The sequence below is a fragment of the Takifugu rubripes genome, chromosome 15 (assembly GCF_901000725.2).
Source record: "Takifugu rubripes chromosome 15, fTakRub1.2, whole genome shotgun sequence".
Taxonomy (NCBI): Eukaryota; Metazoa; Chordata; class Actinopteri; order Tetraodontiformes; family Tetraodontidae; genus Takifugu; species Takifugu rubripes.
In genome coordinates, this window is record NC_042299.1 from 3,807,303 (window position 1) to 3,829,503 (window position 22,201).

The 22,201-nt window shown below is 39.8% G+C and overlaps 1 protein-coding gene across 1 annotated transcript in view; it reads right to left on the reverse strand.

The window, feature by feature from the left end:
- The window catches only part of cxadr (CXADR Ig-like cell adhesion molecule), a 28,473-nt gene that overhangs the window by 4,182 nt on the left and 2,090 nt on the right, over positions 1-22,201 (reverse strand). The window contains exons 2-5 of the mRNA XM_011619762.2: positions 8,894-9,063; positions 4,749-4,953; positions 1,022-1,177; positions 60-182 (exon numbers count right to left, since the gene is read on the reverse strand). Of these exons, the coding sequence (XP_011618064.1) occupies positions 60-182; positions 1,022-1,177; positions 4,749-4,953; positions 8,894-9,063 (654 nt within the window). The remainder of the gene's footprint in view (positions 1-59; positions 183-1,021; positions 1,178-4,748; positions 4,954-8,893; positions 9,064-22,201) is intronic.

The window sequence follows — 22,201 nt, forward strand, 5'->3', positions numbered from 1 at the left end:
ATGTAAAATATGTAAGTACCATACAGTTGAAAATTGGGATATGTCCGTTTGGTACTCACGAGGTGTGACTTTGAGATGCAGAATGCACTGATCACTACCAACACGGTTGGTGGCTGTACAAACGTAAGTCCCAGATGCACTGGCTGATGCGTTCTTCACGTTAATGGTGCCGCTCACAGGGTCTGCAGTAAGTATACAACATTAATAAATCGGTGACAGAAAGAAAGCCTGTGGAACATTAAAGGTCCCATATTATGGAAAATGCACTTTTATATAATTGTCACAGGTAATTAGTTAAAGGTGTTCATGGAGACCCCCTAAAGTTTATATAAATGCACCCTCTCCGTATTTCTCCTGTGGTGAAAATCATGGTGAATGAGCCCTCAAACAAGCCATTTCAATCTATTATAAGTTGTGAATTCAAGGCAAATGCGAGCCATTTTTGCCTCTTGCCTGGGCGTTCTAATTCTTTTGTCATTCTTTTATCATTCTCTACTCTCTCACATATGCCAGTTTTAAACCATTAATCAGGACTCCGTAAAATAAATGCTGGGTTAACAAGTCTGCACATTTCTTCCATTAAGTTAAATTCATTGGGGACAATATTTGAAAACTGAAAAAAGTTATTTACAAACATATATAAATGGGTGGGTTCTGGGCTTTTTTTTTTTATAAGCAATTTAGGTGTCAGACACTGTGCAATGCAGGTCCAAGGAGGGCGGGTTGAATCGCTGGGTGTCAGAATGGAGTGATTTTGCTTGTAACTGCAATTTCTCAGCAACCACCTGGATGTTGAGAAGTGATAGCCACAACCTCCTGGGAAGGGTTAGACATTTGCATTCACAGCCACAGACACAAAAACAGCTTGTCCTGAGTAGGGCCAAAACAGGAGGTTTTAGGGACATGTCTGGCTAATCTGAGAGCAGAGGAAATCAAATAAATATTTCTTGGAAAAAAGTAGCATAATATGGGACTTTTAAACTTGTTGAGCGCTTGTTTTGCAGGTCTTGTGCATATTTACCCATCACAGCTGATGCCGGCAGCAGCTTGTTGTCACTGGTCTTTTCCCAAGTGTATTTCAAGGGTTGTGTGCCATCACTAGACATACACTTCAGAACAACGTCTTTACCTTCCTCTGTAGGGCCATCGGCATGGCACCTGGGCTTGGAAGGCTTCACTGTTTTGAAATAAGAAATAAATAAATAAGTAAATAAGAGACGTTGATAACAACATACGCAGGTATAAAGTCATCCTGCCGACATGTCTGTCTGGATTCAACATCCAGGTCATGTGTCAGTATTCTATGACCTAATGTTAATTTTCTACCTCGCTTATAGCAGCAGTAATTGGCATAAAGTACACAGCAATCACAGTAATTATTAAAGCTGCTGGCAGTATGGTAAGCGTCACTCAGGATAATTATAAGTAAGGTGCCACACACAACATTTGGTGAAAATAGTGCCGTCTAAGCTGTCTCAACACTGAACATGTGCAAAAAATTCCCTGTCAGAGTGTTGGCAGTAGATCTGATCTGGAATCGGAAGCAAAGAGCGGTCCAAACTAGAAGCCGAGGGACTCCAGTGAAACCCAAACACATTGTGAAATGAGGAAAGCATACTATGAGGGGTGATGTTTTGAAAAGCCCAAGTCAATGTTGCACATTCACTGACAGCTCACCAATGCAGCCTGGCAATAATTGAGTCTACAGCAAAAAGTGAATTGAAGCTCTGCAGAGCAGAACCAGTTGTGAAAGGTGGACGGTGAGGGCCAGCCGCCACAACTGCAAAGATTATTTCAAGTTCCTCCACTAATCTAATAAGTGCAAGAATTCAGCATGGAGGATGTAGAACTAGAGGAAAAACAAAACAAGTAATGATGGACAGATGGTGGAGGCCCAGACTGTTCTGAACTCATTATCCCATCATATGCTGCTACTGCTGCTGCTGTGCTCCTACACAGACTCAGATGAGACACAGTAAATGTCAGAGCTATGACATTTTGAATGTGCCTTTTAAAGGTGAAAGTCAACTCAACTTGTCTCAGGGCTGTAGTGTATGGCTCCTTATATTAGCTGCTGACAGCTGTTGAGTTAGCAGATTTATCTGTTTGAAAGATGAGGTCAAAGATTCTGAGGTGGTAAGGGAACATGGGGAGTTAAAAAAGGAGCTACTTTTTAACTTTTTAAAAATGTATATATTTATGAGCAGAAAGGCATCTTCAAGGATACATACATACATTCACGTTAGGTGTTACACCTACAAGTGCGTAACACGTTATGCACTTGTTTAATGGCATAAATACTTTAAACACGGCAACAATAATGTTGTTGCAGATGTTTGTGGCATCTGTAGTCTAGCAGCTAGAGACAGCAAATCACTAACTTTAACCACTAACCACTAATGATGCTGAACCCAGAATCCCATTAGGGGCGCACATGGTCAACCCCTGTCAGGGGGTTTCATTTTAGGGCAATCAAATTATTTATTTACCAAGAAGCCCCCCATCCCACAGCGTGCGGGCTTGTAGCCTGTTGCTGACCACATTGGTCAGAATGAATGAGTGGTGTGTTGATCCAGGCCGCATCGCAACAATATTGGTTAATTGCATTTGTGCATCACAGATACGTTGTACATGATTCTGTACTTTGACTGAATGAAAAGGCTTCCTCTTTACAAAAACAAATTCATCATGTGATGGTGCCTTTACAGCAATGTGTCCGATTACATTACAGAGAACTCTTGCTCTCTGTTGGAAATGCACATACACACACACATACGTAAATGTTTGACCGCTCAGAGACAATTTTTTTTAATTACATTGACCAATTAAAGATGAAATCCTGTGTGTAGAAATCAAAACTTTTTACTATTAAACTTAAAAATTAAATTCCATTCATGGGACAATATGTCCTCACTCACATTAATGCCATTGTAGATTGTAATAATAAAGACTAAATCCCTGCCCTATTTGTTTGACCTCTTCCTTCATTTAGACCAGTATTTTAATATACAATATAATCTAGGATAAGTCAATAAAATAAAAGTGATTTATTTTTTTTTGGGCACTACAATAACCCCCCGGTGTGCAAGAAAACACCCCAGAAAAAATGTATACACACACCACATGCATAACTCTGAAACAATAGTCTAAAACAAGCACAAAATATATTACTCAACTCATATTGCAACATTTACTCTTCCTATATATGTAACAGATAAAAACTTTGGAAAAAGGACTTTGGAAAATTGTTTGCCTGTGTTTTTCACCCTAGCTGCTAGGGAAGATTTTACTTATTCCACTTTCACACATTTAGTTTAATTAAAGCTATGTTTTTTATTTTTATTCATTAAGTGCATGAATGTGTGAGACACAATGCCGATGCAACTGAAGCCTTCACTGGCTTTTAAAAGGAAAGGATTCAGTTGCTTTCGACATCACATTAGAATTTAGGTGGTTATGAGGAAATTGTGTAGTTCACTGAAGGGAGTGACCAAATGTTTTAGTACGCCGAAACTGACACGTCAGCAAGTTCAAAAACATCCTCACCAATGTGGAATGTTACACTGTGGCTCAACTGGAACCAAAGCAATCTAGAGAGCTACAGCAGCTTTTTGATTCCTCTACGTTGTTGGTCAGTTTTTGTGAAAATAAAAAAATCCCCACACAGGGCTTATTGTGTTTGGCCAACCGTAGACAAAGTTAATGATCAGATTATACGTGGACATTATTAGTCTCTAATTACAGGGTTACTCTGTCACACATCAATGCAACAAGGGAGGAAATTGGTTTCTAATAGTCGTGAATTTCTGGTTAAACTAGTCGGTACAGTACTAGCACTTTTGTATATAAGTCATTAGATCGAAAACAGCTTCCATTTTAGGTAGTAGGCCCTTCCTAACAGGGAAAACTGTTCTGATAAGAGAGCAGAGATAAGAGCACAGAAACTACAACTCAGAAAATTTTGAATCACACGTGTTATTTTTCTGCATGTAAATACGATTTTTAAGGAGGCAATTTGACACTATTTAATCCGTTGCCTGCTCACCAAGGACACTGTGTGTGTGATATTCCATATGACTTACACAACTGTGATGTGTCACCCATCTCTCTGTATGCTCTATAAAACTGGGTGATTGCTCCGATTTTGGGATTTGGTCACATTTGTAAAAACATTTTGTACACTCGTTCATTTTTAGGCTTCAAATGTAAATGGTATGGCTTTAATGAATGTAACATTAAAAATGGAATTATACTGATCAAGACTGACGCAAGTATAAACCCCCAGTGTAGTATTATCAGTTTAGAATTACTCACACAACATGCAACACAAATGAGCCATACAGCCCCTAGGAAGGTTATGTACTATATTTTTGGAAGGGATTACATAAAAACAGGAAGCCTGGGTGAATGTGAAGTACCTCGCAATTCAATTTTAAGTCTTAAGGTCATGATTAATTTCATAAATGGGTCTCTACCATATCTAAAATAGTGTATAGTCCACTATTTCTTTCATAATTAAAGAATCAGTACGGGATGGATGGAAGGACAGATGGAAAGACAAAGAGCCCTCGGTTTGGATTCTTTGAAGTGATGGCAATGTCGCTAGATAAAAAGTAGATTTTGTGGTGTTATAGCTCTACTGCATCTGTGCCTAAACTTTGGCCTTTGTATCAATCAACTTTAAACCATTATTGCAGCAAGTTATAATGCAGTATTACCATGTGCACTTGGCGATTTGTGTCACTCACCCATGACTATCAGCAACATCTTCCTGCTGCGGATGCCAGGAGCTTTTTTCACTTTACACTGATAAGTGCCAGAGTCTGAAGACTTGAGCCCTGTCAGGTTTATGGAGGCATCACCGTTCTTGGGATCAGCAGAGTTGAAGTGGACCCGTCCCCTCATGGGTTCATAGTAGTCTTCATAAGCCCGGTCACCTGAGTACAGGATCACCTGCAATTACATTGCAGAGATGGAGTTATCTGGACAGCCCCAATTCCATAATATAATGCACATCATACACTGTGTGAATACTAATCACTCAAAGCCCGTTCATGTCTTTATACCTTTAAATGTGTGTAAAGAGATAAACAGGTTTATAGATGTCAGTATGTTTGATAGTAAAGACTCAATGAACAAACCAAATTTTAGAAAAGATAAACTGGCCACTGGAAAGTGCTCTAGTTTTGTTTGAGAAATGTAACTATGGAAGGGGATAAAATGTGCACCTGCTGTATTAACAAAGAGCAGTAGGAGGCAATTCTGCTTCAACGCCTCCTGTACTCACACACACACACACACACACACACACACACACACACACACACACAGACACACACACACTATCTTTGGTTATAAAAACAGCAAAAAAAATAAATAAAAGCTTTGAAATAAAACTCAGGTGGAGCCAACAGGAACGCTCATTAGGAGATGGGGGAAGGGGAAATTCAGGGACACAGTGAAGCACAAGGGGGGCTTAAAAATTTAAACAATGATGAATTGTCATTGTATTTTAGAGACGGTGAGGTATTTGTTCTTATTTCCATATGGACCGCCCTCAATAGACCTTTCTGTGCCACACTCAACAACCAGCCTATGCAGGCATTATCCCAGGATAAAGGAGAGACAATGAGCACATATCGAAGGAGAGGAAAAATAATTAATCCATCAGTGGCAAGAATTTTACTCTGAGAAAAACAAGGGCACTAAAACAAGGTGAATTAACCGCCAAGTTTTTAATTTGTGTTTATCAAGATAGTATTTTGCTCCATTTTAACAGCAAAGACAATATCTAGAACTGCAACTCAGCCGTGCTCTCAGCAGGCATTTATGTCATCTTGTAAACATTAAAAATATAAACAGGTAATGCCATTCCTCCTGGCTCCCAAGGGAGGAAACCCTTCTCTCTTTAGTGGGGATCATCAGGAAATTAAATTGCCCTCAGCTAACTCCGACAAGAACGTCAGTTAAACTACAACCCACGTAAACAGATAGGAGCATTAGCAGACAAATAAACATTTAGCTAAAAAGAACTGCACTATAACCTTGAAAAATCATGACCCAGTGGCCTCAGGACTGAAAATGGCCTTATGACTGAAAATGAAAAGAGAAGTCATCCTGGAAAAAACAGATTATTATCTGTGGACTGCATTTCATAAAAGTAAAGACACTCAATCACATGGTCACCACCAGACCAGGGGCCTCACGCACAAAGCCTTGTGTGAATTTCATAAAGAAACCTGGTGTACAATCAAATCCAAAAAAGTACCTTTCAGATGTATGAAACTGTGCGCACGACTGAATCCATGCACATTTGTTTTGTACATCTCAATCAGTGCAAAATTTAAAAAAAATAAAATGCAAATGAGTGTAAACAGGGTGGGATTTTGATACATGTTGCTGACATTTGGATAATTCCATCCCCCTTAGCTAGTATGGCTCAGCTCAGTGTTGACTGGGTCAGTCCTGATCGGAAGGCCTGTTCTCACTGAAATGACCAAATATATGGGCACAGGTAGGGCCTGGCTCCTGGCTTTGTCACACTCCAAGTGTGGCCGTTACTCCATGCACAGTTCCACAAGGACTGTCCTTGGGAACCTAAAGCAGCTGATGAGCCAGTCCTTCTCTTTCTCTGCACAAAGCGCCATTGGCATTATCTTCTAATAGCAATACCAATGCTGCCATTGTTGTTAACTGCTTTCTGCAGCATTTCAAACATACTTTCATATCCACTCATGCAATCACAAAGACCTGGGTGTGTTCATTGTTCATCTCTTTATTGTTAATCTGACTATTGGTCTCAGGAATCCCATTTTTGACATTACTAACAGTTTCCCTGCATCATCACTTTGGATCGCCAACAGCTCCAAAGACCTAGAAATGTGCGTACACCAACCACAAATTTAGTGTGGAGCACTGCACATTTTCACGGTCAGTTCACTTAAATCTGAACGTGAGCAACATTTTTGCATGTACGCACCATTTGTTCATGAGGCTTCAATTCTTTTTTTAAGCTGTGTGAGGTTAAAGGTGTACTATGGGATCTTGACACCTGCCAGTGATCTGCTAGTTGCCTGCCCCTGAATATGCTGTGAAAAGCCCAGTCTCTGGAGACAACAGCGGGCCATAAATGTTAAAAAAAAGAAAGAAAAAAAAACAAGGGCAGGACAGGCGGTGCACCAAATATAACAAATCACATTCCAGCCAATCATGGATAAGATGGAGAGGGGTGAGGGTCAGTGTGCGTGCAGATATTTACTTCGAACCAAGTGACGTTGAGCTTGATCGTATAGTGTACCTTTAAGCAGGAAGCAGCAGTACCTCAGTTCTAAACAGGACCTCTGATGCCTTCATCGAGAAAGTTTAAAAATGTGTCACAGTTCTAAACCACTGCCTGAAAATGGTTTAAGTTTCCTTCAACACTGAGGATATAGAAATTGATTAAAATGTGGCCACGATGATTCACATTTGCAGCTAATTTGCAAACAAAAATGGCCAATTTCATCAATGGGTATTATCCTCCCAACTATGTCAGCGACCTCAAAAATTCCAGTCATAATTTTCAGTAGTGGGCATGTAGCTCTGCTTATGAATAAAACAGGTTACAGTCTGTTTACCTTATTTTCACTGCCATTGCAAAATATTAGGAAGACAACTGCCTTTCAGCTGAAATATAGCAAGGCACTGAGAGCCATATTCACATGGTAATTACTGCTGGCACTGTTTAGCCTTCATCCACTTTAGTTTTTTGCCTGCTATCAGAGCTTTATCACAATCTATAAAAGCAGCCTTGTGGAATTAATATGCAGTTAATCACAAACCATTTAGTTTCAGCCTGACGACATAATGGCTAAAGGCTGTATCAATTAGTGTGTGGATAAATGTGTATTACAAGCAGATTTGATAGGTCAAGAAGAACAAAAATGTCGAGAGGAAAGATGCCTGGTCTGATTAAAACCCAGCATTTTTTTGTGCAGATAAAAACCAGCATAATACAACCAAGCACAGGGGAAAAAACTGAAATCTGTACTGTCTTCTAGCTTTACATTAACTATGTAAAGTACTAATAATTTACAATACTAGATCCTGTAATGCAACCATTCCCATAGACACACTCAGATTTGTGGTGGAAGAATTTAAAACTGTGCGTCCTAAAACTTGAAACGGAATTGGGTACAGATAAAACTCCCTCAGAGATTTTCAATGTGTGCCTCTTGTGGGATCAAGGGCATATGAATAGCAATTTCCTGTGTGTGTGTGTGTGTGTGTGTGTGTGTCTGTCTGTTTGATTATCTGAAAATGACTGGAAACTGAGGCGCCATTTTGAAAACTGTAGGCAGATAGTCCACTGTTGGGAAAGTGTGTGTGTTGTGCACCAATCAGAGAGGAGACAAATGCGGAATGTGCTTTCATATCCCAACTTTGAAAATAACTCTGCTTTTTTTTTTTTTCAGCATCCTCAGCCTCGGCATTTTTGTTAGGTTCTACTGCTTTAGTCAGTGCTACATCCAATTATGAACTTTCGAGACTTTTTGAGTATGGTAGATTTCTTCAAAGTGAGATTTGTTGATTTTAAAAAAAGCATCTCATATGATGTGGGATAAGTGGTTATCAGTTGCCTATGGTGACAATTTTCAGGAAGATCTGTACACTTAACAATTCAGTGGCACTGCAGAGATTCTTTCCACAGAATTGATTGCTTTAATGTCTCTGCTGCCATGGACTTCTCTGACGCAGAGTCACAGACAGCTGCAGCTGGTTAGACCTAAATGTTAGCCACTAAAAGCTCAAGACCACGCTTAAGTTTTGATACCATTCATATAGTCTGCTAGAGCCTGTCAGTCAAAAGGAGAGTCAATAAAAAGGACAAATGCAAAATCAGAACAACACATACCACTTTGTCCTCTTGCTGATTGTCCGAGGCCATTAAGCTCCATTCAATATCCAGTGGTCCAGTATCTTCAGAGGCCAGGGTGAACTGGCATTCCAATTTCACACTCTGACCACTGGCCTTCTCTATAGATGATGGCCCTGTGGTTGTAATCTCAAGACCAGAGGCTAAACCTGGAAAAACACACAAACACACACAAAATTTCAGAACATCTAATGAAAAAAAACAATGTAGATGATGAATTTTTAAATAAAAATAAATAGACACAAGATTGACATCACTCAGACTGTAAATGTTTCCTTAGTTAGTTATAGTGGGTTTCCCTCTGGCAAAGAAAATACAGCAGAAATGCAAGAAATGTAAAAACCCAACAAAACACCAGAACATAATTTAACTTAATATATTATGTCCTTGGTCAAAATAAATCAATAAAATCCCTCTGTCTTTTCATCTTTACATATTTCTGACAGTGTGTCATCATCCAGCTGGCAGGTCTGACAGGAGCAACATGATCCTAAACACAAGAACATTCTACACTACACTACACTAAAGTCATGGGGGAAAATGTCAGCTAAAATGAGGCTTCCATTAAGATAACCACACAACTGCACCCATGTCAGATACATCATTTAGTTTATATGCTCATTGGCGCACATAAAACGTATTAAAGATGTGAGTGAATTTTAACTCAAACTGCATGCAGAGGATGGGCATTAAAGCTTTGGTCTTGTTTATGTGTGAGGGCTGATAGTTCATGTTCATTATGCTGGCCAAGCAGCAGAAAGCATTTGCAGTAATTATATACCAGCTTGTTCAAGTATTGTAACATGGAAAAGAAGCCACAGCTACCACCTTTTGGCACCCATTTTAGTGAATGCAATATAACACTATTTTGACTCAAACAGCTCCAAAAGCCAGTTTAACGCTTTAACTGCTGCTCATCATCATTTGTCTAATGTCTGATTACAGAACTACTGTTACATAAACACACTCGTCAATCTAAAGGGGACTGGGAATGAAATAGCTCAAATTTCCAAACAGCACACTGCAAAGCCAAAATGCCCCATTTAAAAGCACAATGATGAAACCGTACCACAATAATGGAACTGACGATACCTCTATATAAACACAAATAAATCTAGTGATTTAATTTCGTGTACTGACTGTGCAGGAATTATCGTGAGACTGCCAAAATATTGACTTGCTTTTTTAGATACATGACTACATTTGCCACTTTGCATAAATACTAACACTTGAATGTTCAATGTCAAACAGGACTGTATCAATATAGAATCTGTTCCCTGTCTTCTCCTCACCCAACAGGTTATTAGCTTAGTAATTTGACAATATGGCAAGTAAAGGAGGGCAGACTAGCATTCCAAATAAATCTGATAAACCGAAATATATATTTTGCAGTGATTTAGATGATGAAAGACAGACAGAAAGAAGAGCGGGTATGAATTCACATATCAATCCCACTCTTTTTCTTCTTCAAATTTCTAGTTAAGAATAGGGTAATATGGCCAAACTAATAAAAAGCAACACTACAGAGGATTATTCACACAGGGTCTGACAGTTCACCCACACCCACTATTGTTGAAGCACAATGCCTGCAAGCACTTAATATCTGTGCAAAGCACTCGGTTTTATTCCTGGCTGCTGCTGCTGCTGCTGCTGCTGCTGTTGTGGCTGGTTTTTACCCCACAGATTTTGACAGATACCCTTGGAGGTTACAATTCACCATCTTCAATCAGAACAAGCTGTAAAGCAATAGGGGGAAAACTGAGATGGGTGTCAATCACTGTCCTAATGCATACACATTTTGGCATCTTCATGATGGAAAGCGGTGTCGATCATTCATTTAACGTACCGAGGGTATTCTTCTAAGTCGCTTAGAGCGAAGAGGAAACAGCTCTGGTAGAGAGAAAGAAAGCTATGTGGGGTGTGGGACGTCTCCTCCATTCAGAATGAAATAAATGGAAGAAAGAGTGCCACTTCAGGAGCTTATATTTCCACTGTTGGTCAACAAACCTGCCTGTCTGGGACCAAGACTGGCAAAGCCGAAGATTATATACCCACAAATGCTCACACACAAAAAACACAATTTTGAAAAATGTGAAGTAATATCTTCTGGCATTTACACACACAGGCGATGATAATTAAAATCACTATGTTTTGTTATTTTTGTTATAATCACTGTTTTTATTGTTTCTGGATATTCTTCAGATCGATTCTCTCAACTGGTATACTTCTTTATTAGTTATCCATCTTGTCCCTTGCAATAGTGAAAAAATACCTGCTGCTGCGAGGTTCTACAGCTGTGACGTTTCATTCCCGTGTGGGATTAATCTCTTTATCTTCATCCAAGAATTGACCTCTTTATTAAGACTAATAATGATCGAAGGTAATGTAATTGGCTAAAAGAAAGACCATGACCATTCGATCTACGGAAAGGTGTAAAATAAATATACTACTCCTAAAATCAACTAGGCACATTAGTGCATTAGTGGAAGCACATGCCGCATAATTAAAGACCCGTCTCCATTCCTGATCATTCCCTGTTTGCCATCCTTATGAGAGTCTATCAGTTTGCAGTGCAGTGGCTGACACAGCACATTTAAGTATGGTTACTGGGAGACTGTGAATGAAAGAAAGGAATTCAATGTGTCAGCATATCCTGCCCAGTGCCCCTACTGCTATTCAGTCACCCCCACCCTAAATTTCTCTATTCCTCCTTGTCAATAATTCTGTCCAACATACACATGATTGTCAACCACTCTAGCCTTCAGATTCTCTGGTCCTGCTGATTATAACCCCCCCGCCCTCCACTTTTGTTAACATACAATAGGGTGTGAATCCTGTCTCCCGGCAACCAATTCCCAAGAGAAGCAGGCCATGGTACAAACGGCATGAGAAAAAAAGGAAAGGCAGAGAGAAATAAAGTAGCTGAAGACAGAAATCAGAACTGACCTAACCTGTTGTCAATAATAGCTTCAACATTGACAATATTTATGGTTCACAATCTGGATGCGTGTCATGCCATTCTGTGGCCATTCTGTGGATTGCTAGCATAACATTTCTTTACATTACCTTTATACATACAAACATATTCAAATGAACATGTTCTCAATTATAATGAAATCGAATGAAATAAGTACCAAATCTTACATCTAGGTGTTGTTGCAGTTGTCTTTGTGCACAAATGCATAGTTACTGATTCTAAAAAATAAATGATAAAGGCAGAACTAAGGAAGTTTTGTGATGGCATTTTGAGAGTGAAATAGTATTGGTATACAAAGCTGATGCACAATAGTTTAAAATTACACTCACAAACACTGGTTCAATTGTTTATGTGAAATAAATATGTTAAACACATTTCTTTGCAATCCACTTTGTTTGCATAATAGGTGATTTTTTTTTGTGCAGTAAATGCCATCACAGCTTGTGTGGTCATGTGACAGCATGGCTACGTCTGATTGGTAAAACGGAGTCATGTGATTATTGCTGGTACATCTGATGTGGTTGGTGGTCTGACAAAAGCTAAACATAACTAAGGCTGAAAAATATAATATAATATAATGTTGATTTTTTTTTAATACCAAATTAACAATAAAAGTTCGATAAGAAAGTAGAAATTTTTAATATATAACAATAAAAACAACAATGAACGATTTTAACTCTTAAATATTGCAGCATGTAGTCTAGTACAAGTGACATTCCTGGGAAAAGTAATCCAAAATTTTTTAAAATTACTTTACACTTCTGTTTAAGAGCTGCGGGTTGTAATGCGAGAGATGCTCTGCATTTTCCCCTGAGATTATTCCTCTCTTTTTCAGAGATCTGGTCAATCTCACTCAATTCTGCCTCACTCAGAACAGAAGGAGGCAGGTTTAGAAAGGAATTTTCTTGCCAGTGGTGCCGGAAGGTAGAAGCCGGATGCATTTTTACCACCACTGCAGTAGCAGACCAGTCTGTCTGTCTGTCGATAAATGGCTCCCGTAGGTACTGATCCAGCTGCTAAGCGATTTGTTGCTCATCATCAATCTATTTAGAGGTTGATCAAAGAGCCCCCAAAGCATTTGCATACATTTGTCCAAGCAGGCCAGATGGAGCACGGAGTTCCGGAGTTATCGGCCGCTGATACATCAATCGAACACTAAAAACTAATGTATATCATTGTATAAGAATTATAGAGAGAAGTAACGGCTCCGGGGTAGCCCAGTGTAGCGTAGCATTTCTTCTTCACAAATCTACCCCATAAAACTAAAAAGTGCAGTGCAGTAAACCTACTCAGAAGTATTTCTTTTTTCAAAAAGAAAATCAAGTAAATGTGATGGAGTGAATATAACTCTTTTCTACCCACCTTTGATTATTATTATTATTATTATTATTATTATTATTATTCAGTAGTCATCCAGTGATATAGTTGAAAAAATACAGAAAAATGTGGAGTTAGAAGCAGATAAATATGTCAGCGCGCATTTCTAAGGTCATCACTTTTGATAAATCTGAATGTGAGCCTTACGCTTTGTTCATGAGGCCCCTGTCCTGTCAGCACTCCATGTTGTAAACACTACACATCTGTGGAAAGCAGAGAGTGGGCCCATAGAAATATACAAGTGCTGGTCGCGTCATTCAGGCTCTATGGTGCGTACTTAACGTCAACAAGAAGGCAACAAGGTTTCTAGTACCGTATATGTGAGCTGTGAGCTGGATCCTGCATATTATCAGGGCCAATGAGAGTGTGGCCATATCGTGGGATGTTTGTAGCTAGCCGACAATGGTGAAAAACTGAAATAATATTATGTCTATCGCAGATGATGCAATACCAACGCGAGCTAAACACAAGCATAACAAGGCCAAAGAGTTGCCAGATGATAATGTGGCAGGTGATTTATTGCTTTGTAAACTCTGCCAGCATTCTATTGATTGGAGATGAAAAATTCATGCAACGGCATGAGCGCTGGTTTTTAAACTAGATTTAATCTCATAAGCAGTATTATTTCTGTTGGCACTTGGAAGTGTTATGATGCATCATGCAGTATTTCCCTATGAAGGTATCGAGAAGGGTTGTTGGTGTTACCTTCATAAATTCAAGGTAATCTGTGTACAATTTAGCCATTTACATTTAAAACACTGCTTTTGGTAAATTAAGAGTAAGAGTTTCAAAAATATTGGCAAAAAAAAACACCATGGATTTTATATCTGTGACCCATCAGCTGGTCAGCTGCTATGACGATACGGAATCCAGCTGCCAGCCCTAACACTCCACCACAGAAATGTCGTTTATCAGCCTCAGATATGAATAGACCTCATATGAACGGACCAAACATGACTTTCTTATGGTGTCAAAGTGCTTATTTCCATAACAGTAATTTAAAACTACTAGTTCATTGTAAATTTAACAGAGAACACATAACAGAGAATAGCTGTGGGTATTAACTAACAGAATTTAATTTTAATTTAACAGAAATAACTTGAAATTTTATCCACAAACACAATGTGCCCAATCATGCTGGGAAACGCCTCCCTCCTACGCAACAATATTGTGTACAATTCCTTATTTTTTTAACTTTGTTTGTACTTGCACAAAATACACTATAACAGAAATGTTCTGCTTTCTATTGTTTTCTGTCACTTTATACTTTTTTAAGCAGGACAGGAGTTTCTTAAACAAAGATTTATCTTTTTTGGAAAGGTTATCTTTTATTCTGATAATGTTATTTTACACTAAAAAAAATGTTGAATAATGGAGAACCAAAAAGGCTAAAAACCTTTGTTAGTTTGACCACAGGAGAAATGTTAATTATACTACAGAAGCATTTCACAGATATTCCATATATGTTGAAGAATATTATGTATACCACTGATTTAGTGTGAAAAAAAAATTCAGAAATTCCATCCACAGATAGAACGCACCTTCTTATCTCCCCCGCCATGTTTTTAAAACTTTGTTCGTTGTACATTATTGTTTCAAATTCATACCGCCTTCAAAATGATACCGGTATAAGCCAGGAAACCAGTATACCGCCCAGCCCTATGGTCCAACCTTTATTTGGTGCTCCAGGAAGAACACGTGCATCTCGGGTTATTTACTCACATTACTTATTTATCTCTAACTCCCACAAAACAGGACTGTTGGCAACACTAATTGTACTCTCCTGCAGCTCAAAGTTCTAACTGCTCCAAAGGTCTTCCATTTTTTCTAAGTGCCAATGACTTAAAGGCTGTTTTGACATACCGGTAATTGAAAATTAAATGATGAGTGTGACAGATGGCAGGGATTGCTCTTCAATGTCTAAGCAGTTGACAGAATTTAGATGAGTCTATGGGGTGACTATCTATCTATCCATCTATCTATCCATCTATCCAGAGAGAGAGAGAGAGAGAGAGAGAGCGAGAGCGAGAGCGAGAGCGAGAGAGAGAGAATGTCTTTTTATTGCACTGTTTTATGATATTGCAGATATATAAATTTGCAGAGCAATCATAAGGGCTTTTTAAAGGACAGAGGGAGAAGAGATGGGGAAAGTAATGACAAACCAATGTCTGCTCAATCTTTAATGGGACTTTAATTAAAAGGTCTTCATCACAGGGCTCCTGGGCCATGTCCTTGGGATTAGCGCTTCTTAAATACAGAATATGTTCCTTATATTATAGAATACATTTTCATTAGAATGATTAAGTGAATAAAATTAATCGCCAGCTTCTTCCTGAATCTTTTTTGAACACTTCTCCAGTAAAAATCAACTGCAGCCAATCCAACACACACACACACTCACACACACACACACACACACTCTTATCTAAAGAACCCTGAGGAGTCAGATAAGAACCTCCTATATCTCAGATCTGTCGAAACAAAGACGTGAGCACACAAACAAACAAATGTCCTTCAGGGTGTGTGACGCTCAGGCACATTGTCAGATGGGGACAATATGGGCTGGCTGTGCCATAAAACTGATTCGAGCCTGATAGTACTGCCATGGGCAGCCTCAGCAATGCAGGAGGGAAATAAAACCAACCAAGATGCAGGGAGACAGACCATTTTAAAGACGCATTGGTGTCCTTTTTTATGCTAAAGACAAGACACTAACAATACAACTGGAGTGTGTTCTCATTGACAGATTCCTCAATAATTAATGACACCTTCTCATTTAACAAAAGAAAAGGTTTCCCCACAGGGGATTAGTGAACACCTGACAAAGATGTGAAAGCTGCTGCGAAACAGCTTACCCGTATTCACATACGGTTTGTTTCTGCAAGTAAGTGGCATCTGGTGCCATGTGACACATGGAGCCAATCTGTGTGCACAGACCCCACTTGTGGACACAGGGACTTCATGCCCCCTTCAAGGCGTTTGCCCATTTGGAAGGAAACGGCACATTTATGGCCTGCTGAAAGTCATTTTATAGGTCTGTAGCAGTGCTCCCTCTGTCTCCTTGCACAAAGGAAAATATAACAATCACACTGCTGGGTTATGGTCATCCTTCACCATTCCCGTTGTCCTGGCCTGTCTCATGGCATTACGAGGACACTGGTGGTAAGTGTGTGTGTTTGCGTGTGTGCACAAATTAGCCAAGAAACACCCATAGAGGATATAATGAAAAAGGAAATGAAAATGGTGATCAACACCTGCAAACCCATTCCTGACTGGGGTTGTCTTGTTAACTGCCCCTTCTTTCCAGCTGTTGTTGGTTGCATTTACACAAAAGCAGGTGAAACCGATTCAGGACTGGGGCAATAATCAATAAATAATTAATAATGATAGATGAAAATGAACTCCATCATTTTGCCGGGCTCAGTATGCATGAATGTGCATGTGTTGGTCTCAGCCCATGAGAACAAGCTGTAAAGCGCATTTGTTTGGTTGCAGGATGAACAGTGAGAACCCGTAGGGGGGAAGGCGGGATCACTAGAACACACAGATGCACACACACACATTCCGTGAGCCTTGGGAGGAACAATACAAGGTAGATGCAGTAGAAATTAGGAGGGAAACAATGTTGCAACGCTAACTTTGGCTTCAAATCATGTGAGCAAGGCGAGCCCAAATGAGCCAAAACGGAGCAGCCAGTATGACAGATTTGTTCAAAGGTGGTGGCAACTAAAAGAATGTTGCATAATGTAGTTTTCCCAGCTGATGAGAAAAAACACACCTTGACACGCAGAGCCTTCATTCCAACATTCCATGAAGCTTTTGGTCGACAAAGTAAATACAAATACAAAATGTTGTGCACAAGTGTAGTTCGATACAGAATAAAAGAATAAAAGCTGTCTAACAGAATTGAAAAGCCAGAAGTTCAAGAAACGCTTCAAACATTTGAAAAGGAGGAATTACCTTCAGAGAAAATGTCAGAAAGAACTTTTTGACAGAGTGAAAAATGGCATATTAAAGGAAATCAGTTTTGCTCCCAGTGGCTCTTGTGAATCCCCCTGTGGGCTCGGGCCCTTTTGGCACAATATTTTAAGACAATAGGCTCCAACTTGGGTTTTCAGGTGGAGAGTGATTTTAAATTGGATGAATATTGGTGCTTTTTTCACCTTAGGCAGCTAGTAAAGGTGAAGATCTTCCTTGCACAAAAGCACAAATATTCCACACCTTCATCCCAGCTAGGCTGGATTACTGCACTTCTGTGCCAGCCAGTCCTCCCTCACATGTCTCCAATTAGCAAAATGATGCTGTTCACCCCTTAACTGGAGTATAAGGAAGGTATGAGGAAGCACGTTACTCCCTGGCCTCCCTTCACTAGCTCCCTGTGCATTTTAGAATTGATGCTGAAATTATTGTTTGTTAATCTTTAAATGGCGTTGCCCTGCTCTACCGCTCTGAGCCACTACATCCCTACGAGCCTGCCCGGTGCCTCAGGTCAGCTGATCAGCTGCTTCCGGAGGTACCAAAGTCGAAGTGGAAACTCAAGAGTGGATAAGATTCTGCTGCCCATCCCAGACTGTGGACAGGCGTCCTATCACCTAGGAGACAAGCCTCTCACTGTCCCTTTCATAAACTCTTCTTAACTTTCATTCCCTTGCTGGTTTTAGTGCTTAATTGTTTGAATATTATTGTTTTGTTGTTATTTTCTCATTTAATCTTATTTATGTTCATTTTATATTGTGATTTTAAAAACAGGTGTAGTGAATTCACTCAGTGGTTCGAGCTCTGGAAAAAACGTTAGTTGTGGTTACACCCTAAGCAAAAACTACTCAGTTCCTGATTGTTCCTGCAACTAAGACACACTCTAGTGTGTGTGTGTAATGACAGGTGCACTTATAAATAACTGCTTTAGTGTTCTTGGATACATGCAGCTTTGGTCGTAACACTGTTTCTATTTATTTTTAATAAACTGTGCATCAGATAAGGATTGTTAAAGTTGTTTGTGTTACAACTACAATACACCCCCTCCAGCAGTAGCTCCTACATTTAGAATGATGACCGATAATGACTAAATATGCTGATAAAGGCACAATGGCTAGAATGCTAGAATGGCTTCAACGCTACAATGGAACACAACAAAAAACATTCATCTGATTGCACAAATGATCAGAGCTCCTCAAAACCAAACCCTAAAAGGCTTGTGAAGTTTTCAGGCGATCACAAATAATTTACAGGCAAAATGTTGTCACTGATAAAATGGTCGGGAACATTGTGTGGTCGCAGCAGATTTTCACGATTCTACAATACAAGCGTAACATTCGTTCTGAAACTACGCCATACCATAATCCATCTTGCTGCTTTTGCTCTAAAGCGGTTTCAGGCCTTTTTTCACTGATCATCTGCTTATTAAAGCAGCACTTGTGATTACATTTGGGCTGTAATATGCATTTTGACAGTCATAATCCAGTCAGTCATGTAGTTATTTTCACTTCAATCTCATCTCTTTGCTGGCCAAATGGGCCAGATGCTGATTTCCTCACATGCTGGCGAGAAGCACTATAATAATTAAATGTCTCTTGCAGCTTAGAGACCATAGGGTTCAGACACTTTACACGCAACTGTAATAGATTTGCCTGTCATACCTGTTATAAAAGAATCAACATGGGAGCGCCGGCTTAATTGTGTCATGTAAAACCCCAAATGGACTAGATTAAAAAGAAAAATGCAAGAGCTATTTCAAATAAACTGAGGCTTCTAAGGTAGAGGAAAAATTAAATCTACATATATATCTATATATATTTATTTTTTTTTATCAGGGGACTCAACGTATGTTTTCCCTTATGGATTTTGCTCGCCAACTCCTCCATTGTAGGTGTAAATGATGGTGAAGGAAGCCCTCAGGCGTTTTATCATACTAATAAATTAACTTAAATACCGTCCAACCACAGAGCACTTCTGCTAACCAACTATCTCTCTGTCTCTCTCTGCGTCACACATCCTACAGGTACCAGAACATAGGTGGATTATATGTACACAGTATATGTGGAGTGGCATTACTGTGTGTGACAGTAGGTTACTGACACCAAGAGCAGGCATGTTTATGATATAACAAGCCAGGCATTAAGAGGGCAAACATGCTCAGGCATGGTACAATAGCTTAGCGTGAGTTCTCCCCAAGTCTGACGAAGCATTATGCCAATAAATAAATAAACAGAAATGAATGAATGGTCCCCAGTAGGTAGCACTTTGGACTCTTCCAGCTTGTTACTATTCCAGTCCGATTGGTCCGTACACGAGTATGGGAAAATCAACTTTTGTTCAGATTATCTGGGTGTGTTGTCCCGCTTGTAAAAGACATGCCCAAGTCCAGTTTTAGCTGGACTAACGCAACAATATTTTTTGGGGTGTTATTTTTTTTTCCCTCTCTTTTTAGATAAATGACAAATGAAAGGCAAGGTGGGCACCAAAAAGGTCTTTACGTAGTCCATTGTCACATTTGCGTACCCTAAGGTTTTAGGTACATCAGTGGCGGAAACAGATACAGACTAAATGCCCTTTATCCAGCTTTTTTTTTTTTTTTAACATCAAGGCACAATTGCGCTCCATCAAATACAGACTATTCATTGGACCATAACTGTGGGTCTGGCACAGACAACCCAGAAGGCCATTTTACCTGATACCTATAAAAAAGAAATGAGCACTGAATATAGAGTAGCTGCAGAGCCATTAAGGGGACACCGAAACAAGCACTGATATTAATCATTGCTACTCATTCCCTAGTAGGCTACAATTTATTCTTTCAGTACTTTAGCTATGAAATGGAGGGAGAACGGAAGAGGGAAAAGCTGGGTGGTATGACAAACGCTTCACAGCCACATCTTGGTGCACAGGATTGGACTCACGCAAGGCTCGTACCAAGCAGGCATACTAAAAAATCAACATCAACGGCTGTGAATATTAATATTCCATCGTCCTCTTTATCAGATTCAGCTCTCAAGTGTCATCTTTTTCTCCACGTTGCTGCTTTATTTTTCAAGACAGTGCGGGCGGCTGCTTGTTTTGAGGTTAAACTGGCTGCAACACATTTTAGTCCACAGCAGGCAAGTAATGGCCCTGGAGTCCTGGGTCATGACAATTGTTTATGACCCCAAAGGTATTTTGGTCTGCATGCAGCCAATGGTACTGGCTCTGGGTTTCCAGTACATGAGTCTAACCATGTTAATGGTTGTCATTGTTTCTTTACCGAGCTGAGATAAGGACTCAAAGCAGCCTCTGCAAGAAATTTGGGATTACATATTTGATATTCACATATTTTTGGTGGTGTTAACTTTTTGTACAGGTGATTTTTGAGCACCATACAACATGTAAAATGACTGAAATTTGTCTGGCGATGAAGAAGTGGCGGTTAGAATTCCCGGCTACCTAAAAATGAAGAATTTTAGCTGTATAAAAGCTACACAACAGCTGGAATGGAAAAGACTATGATAAATGCAGGGCACATGAGCAGGCCACATAATGCCTCTAATAAAGCGAATACAATCTATTGAACTGATGGACTATGGCAACTGATAAGTTGCAACGTCTCGTCTCGTCCAGCTTTATCCGGGAATGGGTCGCTGGGGCAGCAGCCTAAGCAGAGATGCCCAGAATTCCCTCACCCCAGACACCTCCTCCAGCTCTTGGGGGAGTATCCCGAGGCGCTCCCAGGCCAGCCGAGAGACATAATCTCTCCAGCATGTCCTGGTCTACCTCGGGGTCTACTCCCGGTGGGACATGCCTAGCACGCCTCCCTAGGGAGGCGTCCAGGGGGTATCCAAAGCAGATGCCCGAGCCAGCGCAGCTGACTCCTCTCGACCTGCAGTAACTGAGCTTCTCAACCTCTCTAAGGGAGCGCCCAGCCACTCTGCGGAGGAAACTCATTTCAGCCGTTTGTATCCACGATCTTGTCCGTTCGGTCACTACCCAAAGTTCATGACCATTGTGCTTGTTATAAACACTGGAGCGAAGAACAGAGTTCTGGGTAAACTAGGAAAGCTGATGCTTGTTTAATAAAAGTCTCATAAAGCACATAAATACCATATATACATGCATACATAACATCACAGCGTGCACTAAGGATTCCTGGTTTTAAATAATCTACATTTTTTACCCCATAATCCCTTGATGGTATCAGAAATGAACATGAGATACACATGTGCACATAAACGACACTCACTGTAGCTAATCCAAGTGTTTCTGCAGATGCAGTGAAGGATTAGTTAGTTCAATAATCCAGGTGAATGGACGTTTTGAGGATAGAATCACAAAAATAACTAAAAGTCACTTGTTGAACATTAAAAACAACAACGGTACTATTGACACTGTGTACGTTGATGGCGCTGAAGACAGAGATTCTTACAGAGGCTCCATGAAGGCACCAATTTCAATAAAAATAAACAACCCCCATCCATGTTTGGAAGAAGGTCTGGTATATACTGTACATTCGAGCATGGGGGAGGGTGGTGTTTCGAGAGAAACTGGAGCGCACACACACCAAGTACACTCCCTAGATCTGCTTGTCTGTTTTTTCAGTGGGTAACTAAGCAACCAAAGCCTTTGGTTAAAGACTTATCAGGGAAGTGTATTCTGCGCCTGTGTAGAGCCCCATCAGGTTTCTGTTTGTCAATGATTACTGGCTTTACTCTTGGAACACAGCCTTTATTCAAATATACTACTTGTTGACAGCAGCAGAGTCTTTAAATGGAACAATCTGGAGAGGAACCAGTCGAGAAGCAGAAGTAAAGCATCAAGAATGTGTTTATTTTTAATGATTTCAGTCAAAAGCAATGGTATTTCTGAAACATTAGCTTGCTACCAGCCAATTTATGGTAGTTCTTCAAATTCAACTATTCAGATTTTGATCAGAGAATGGCTTGTGGCCTCATAGAGTAAAGAATGCA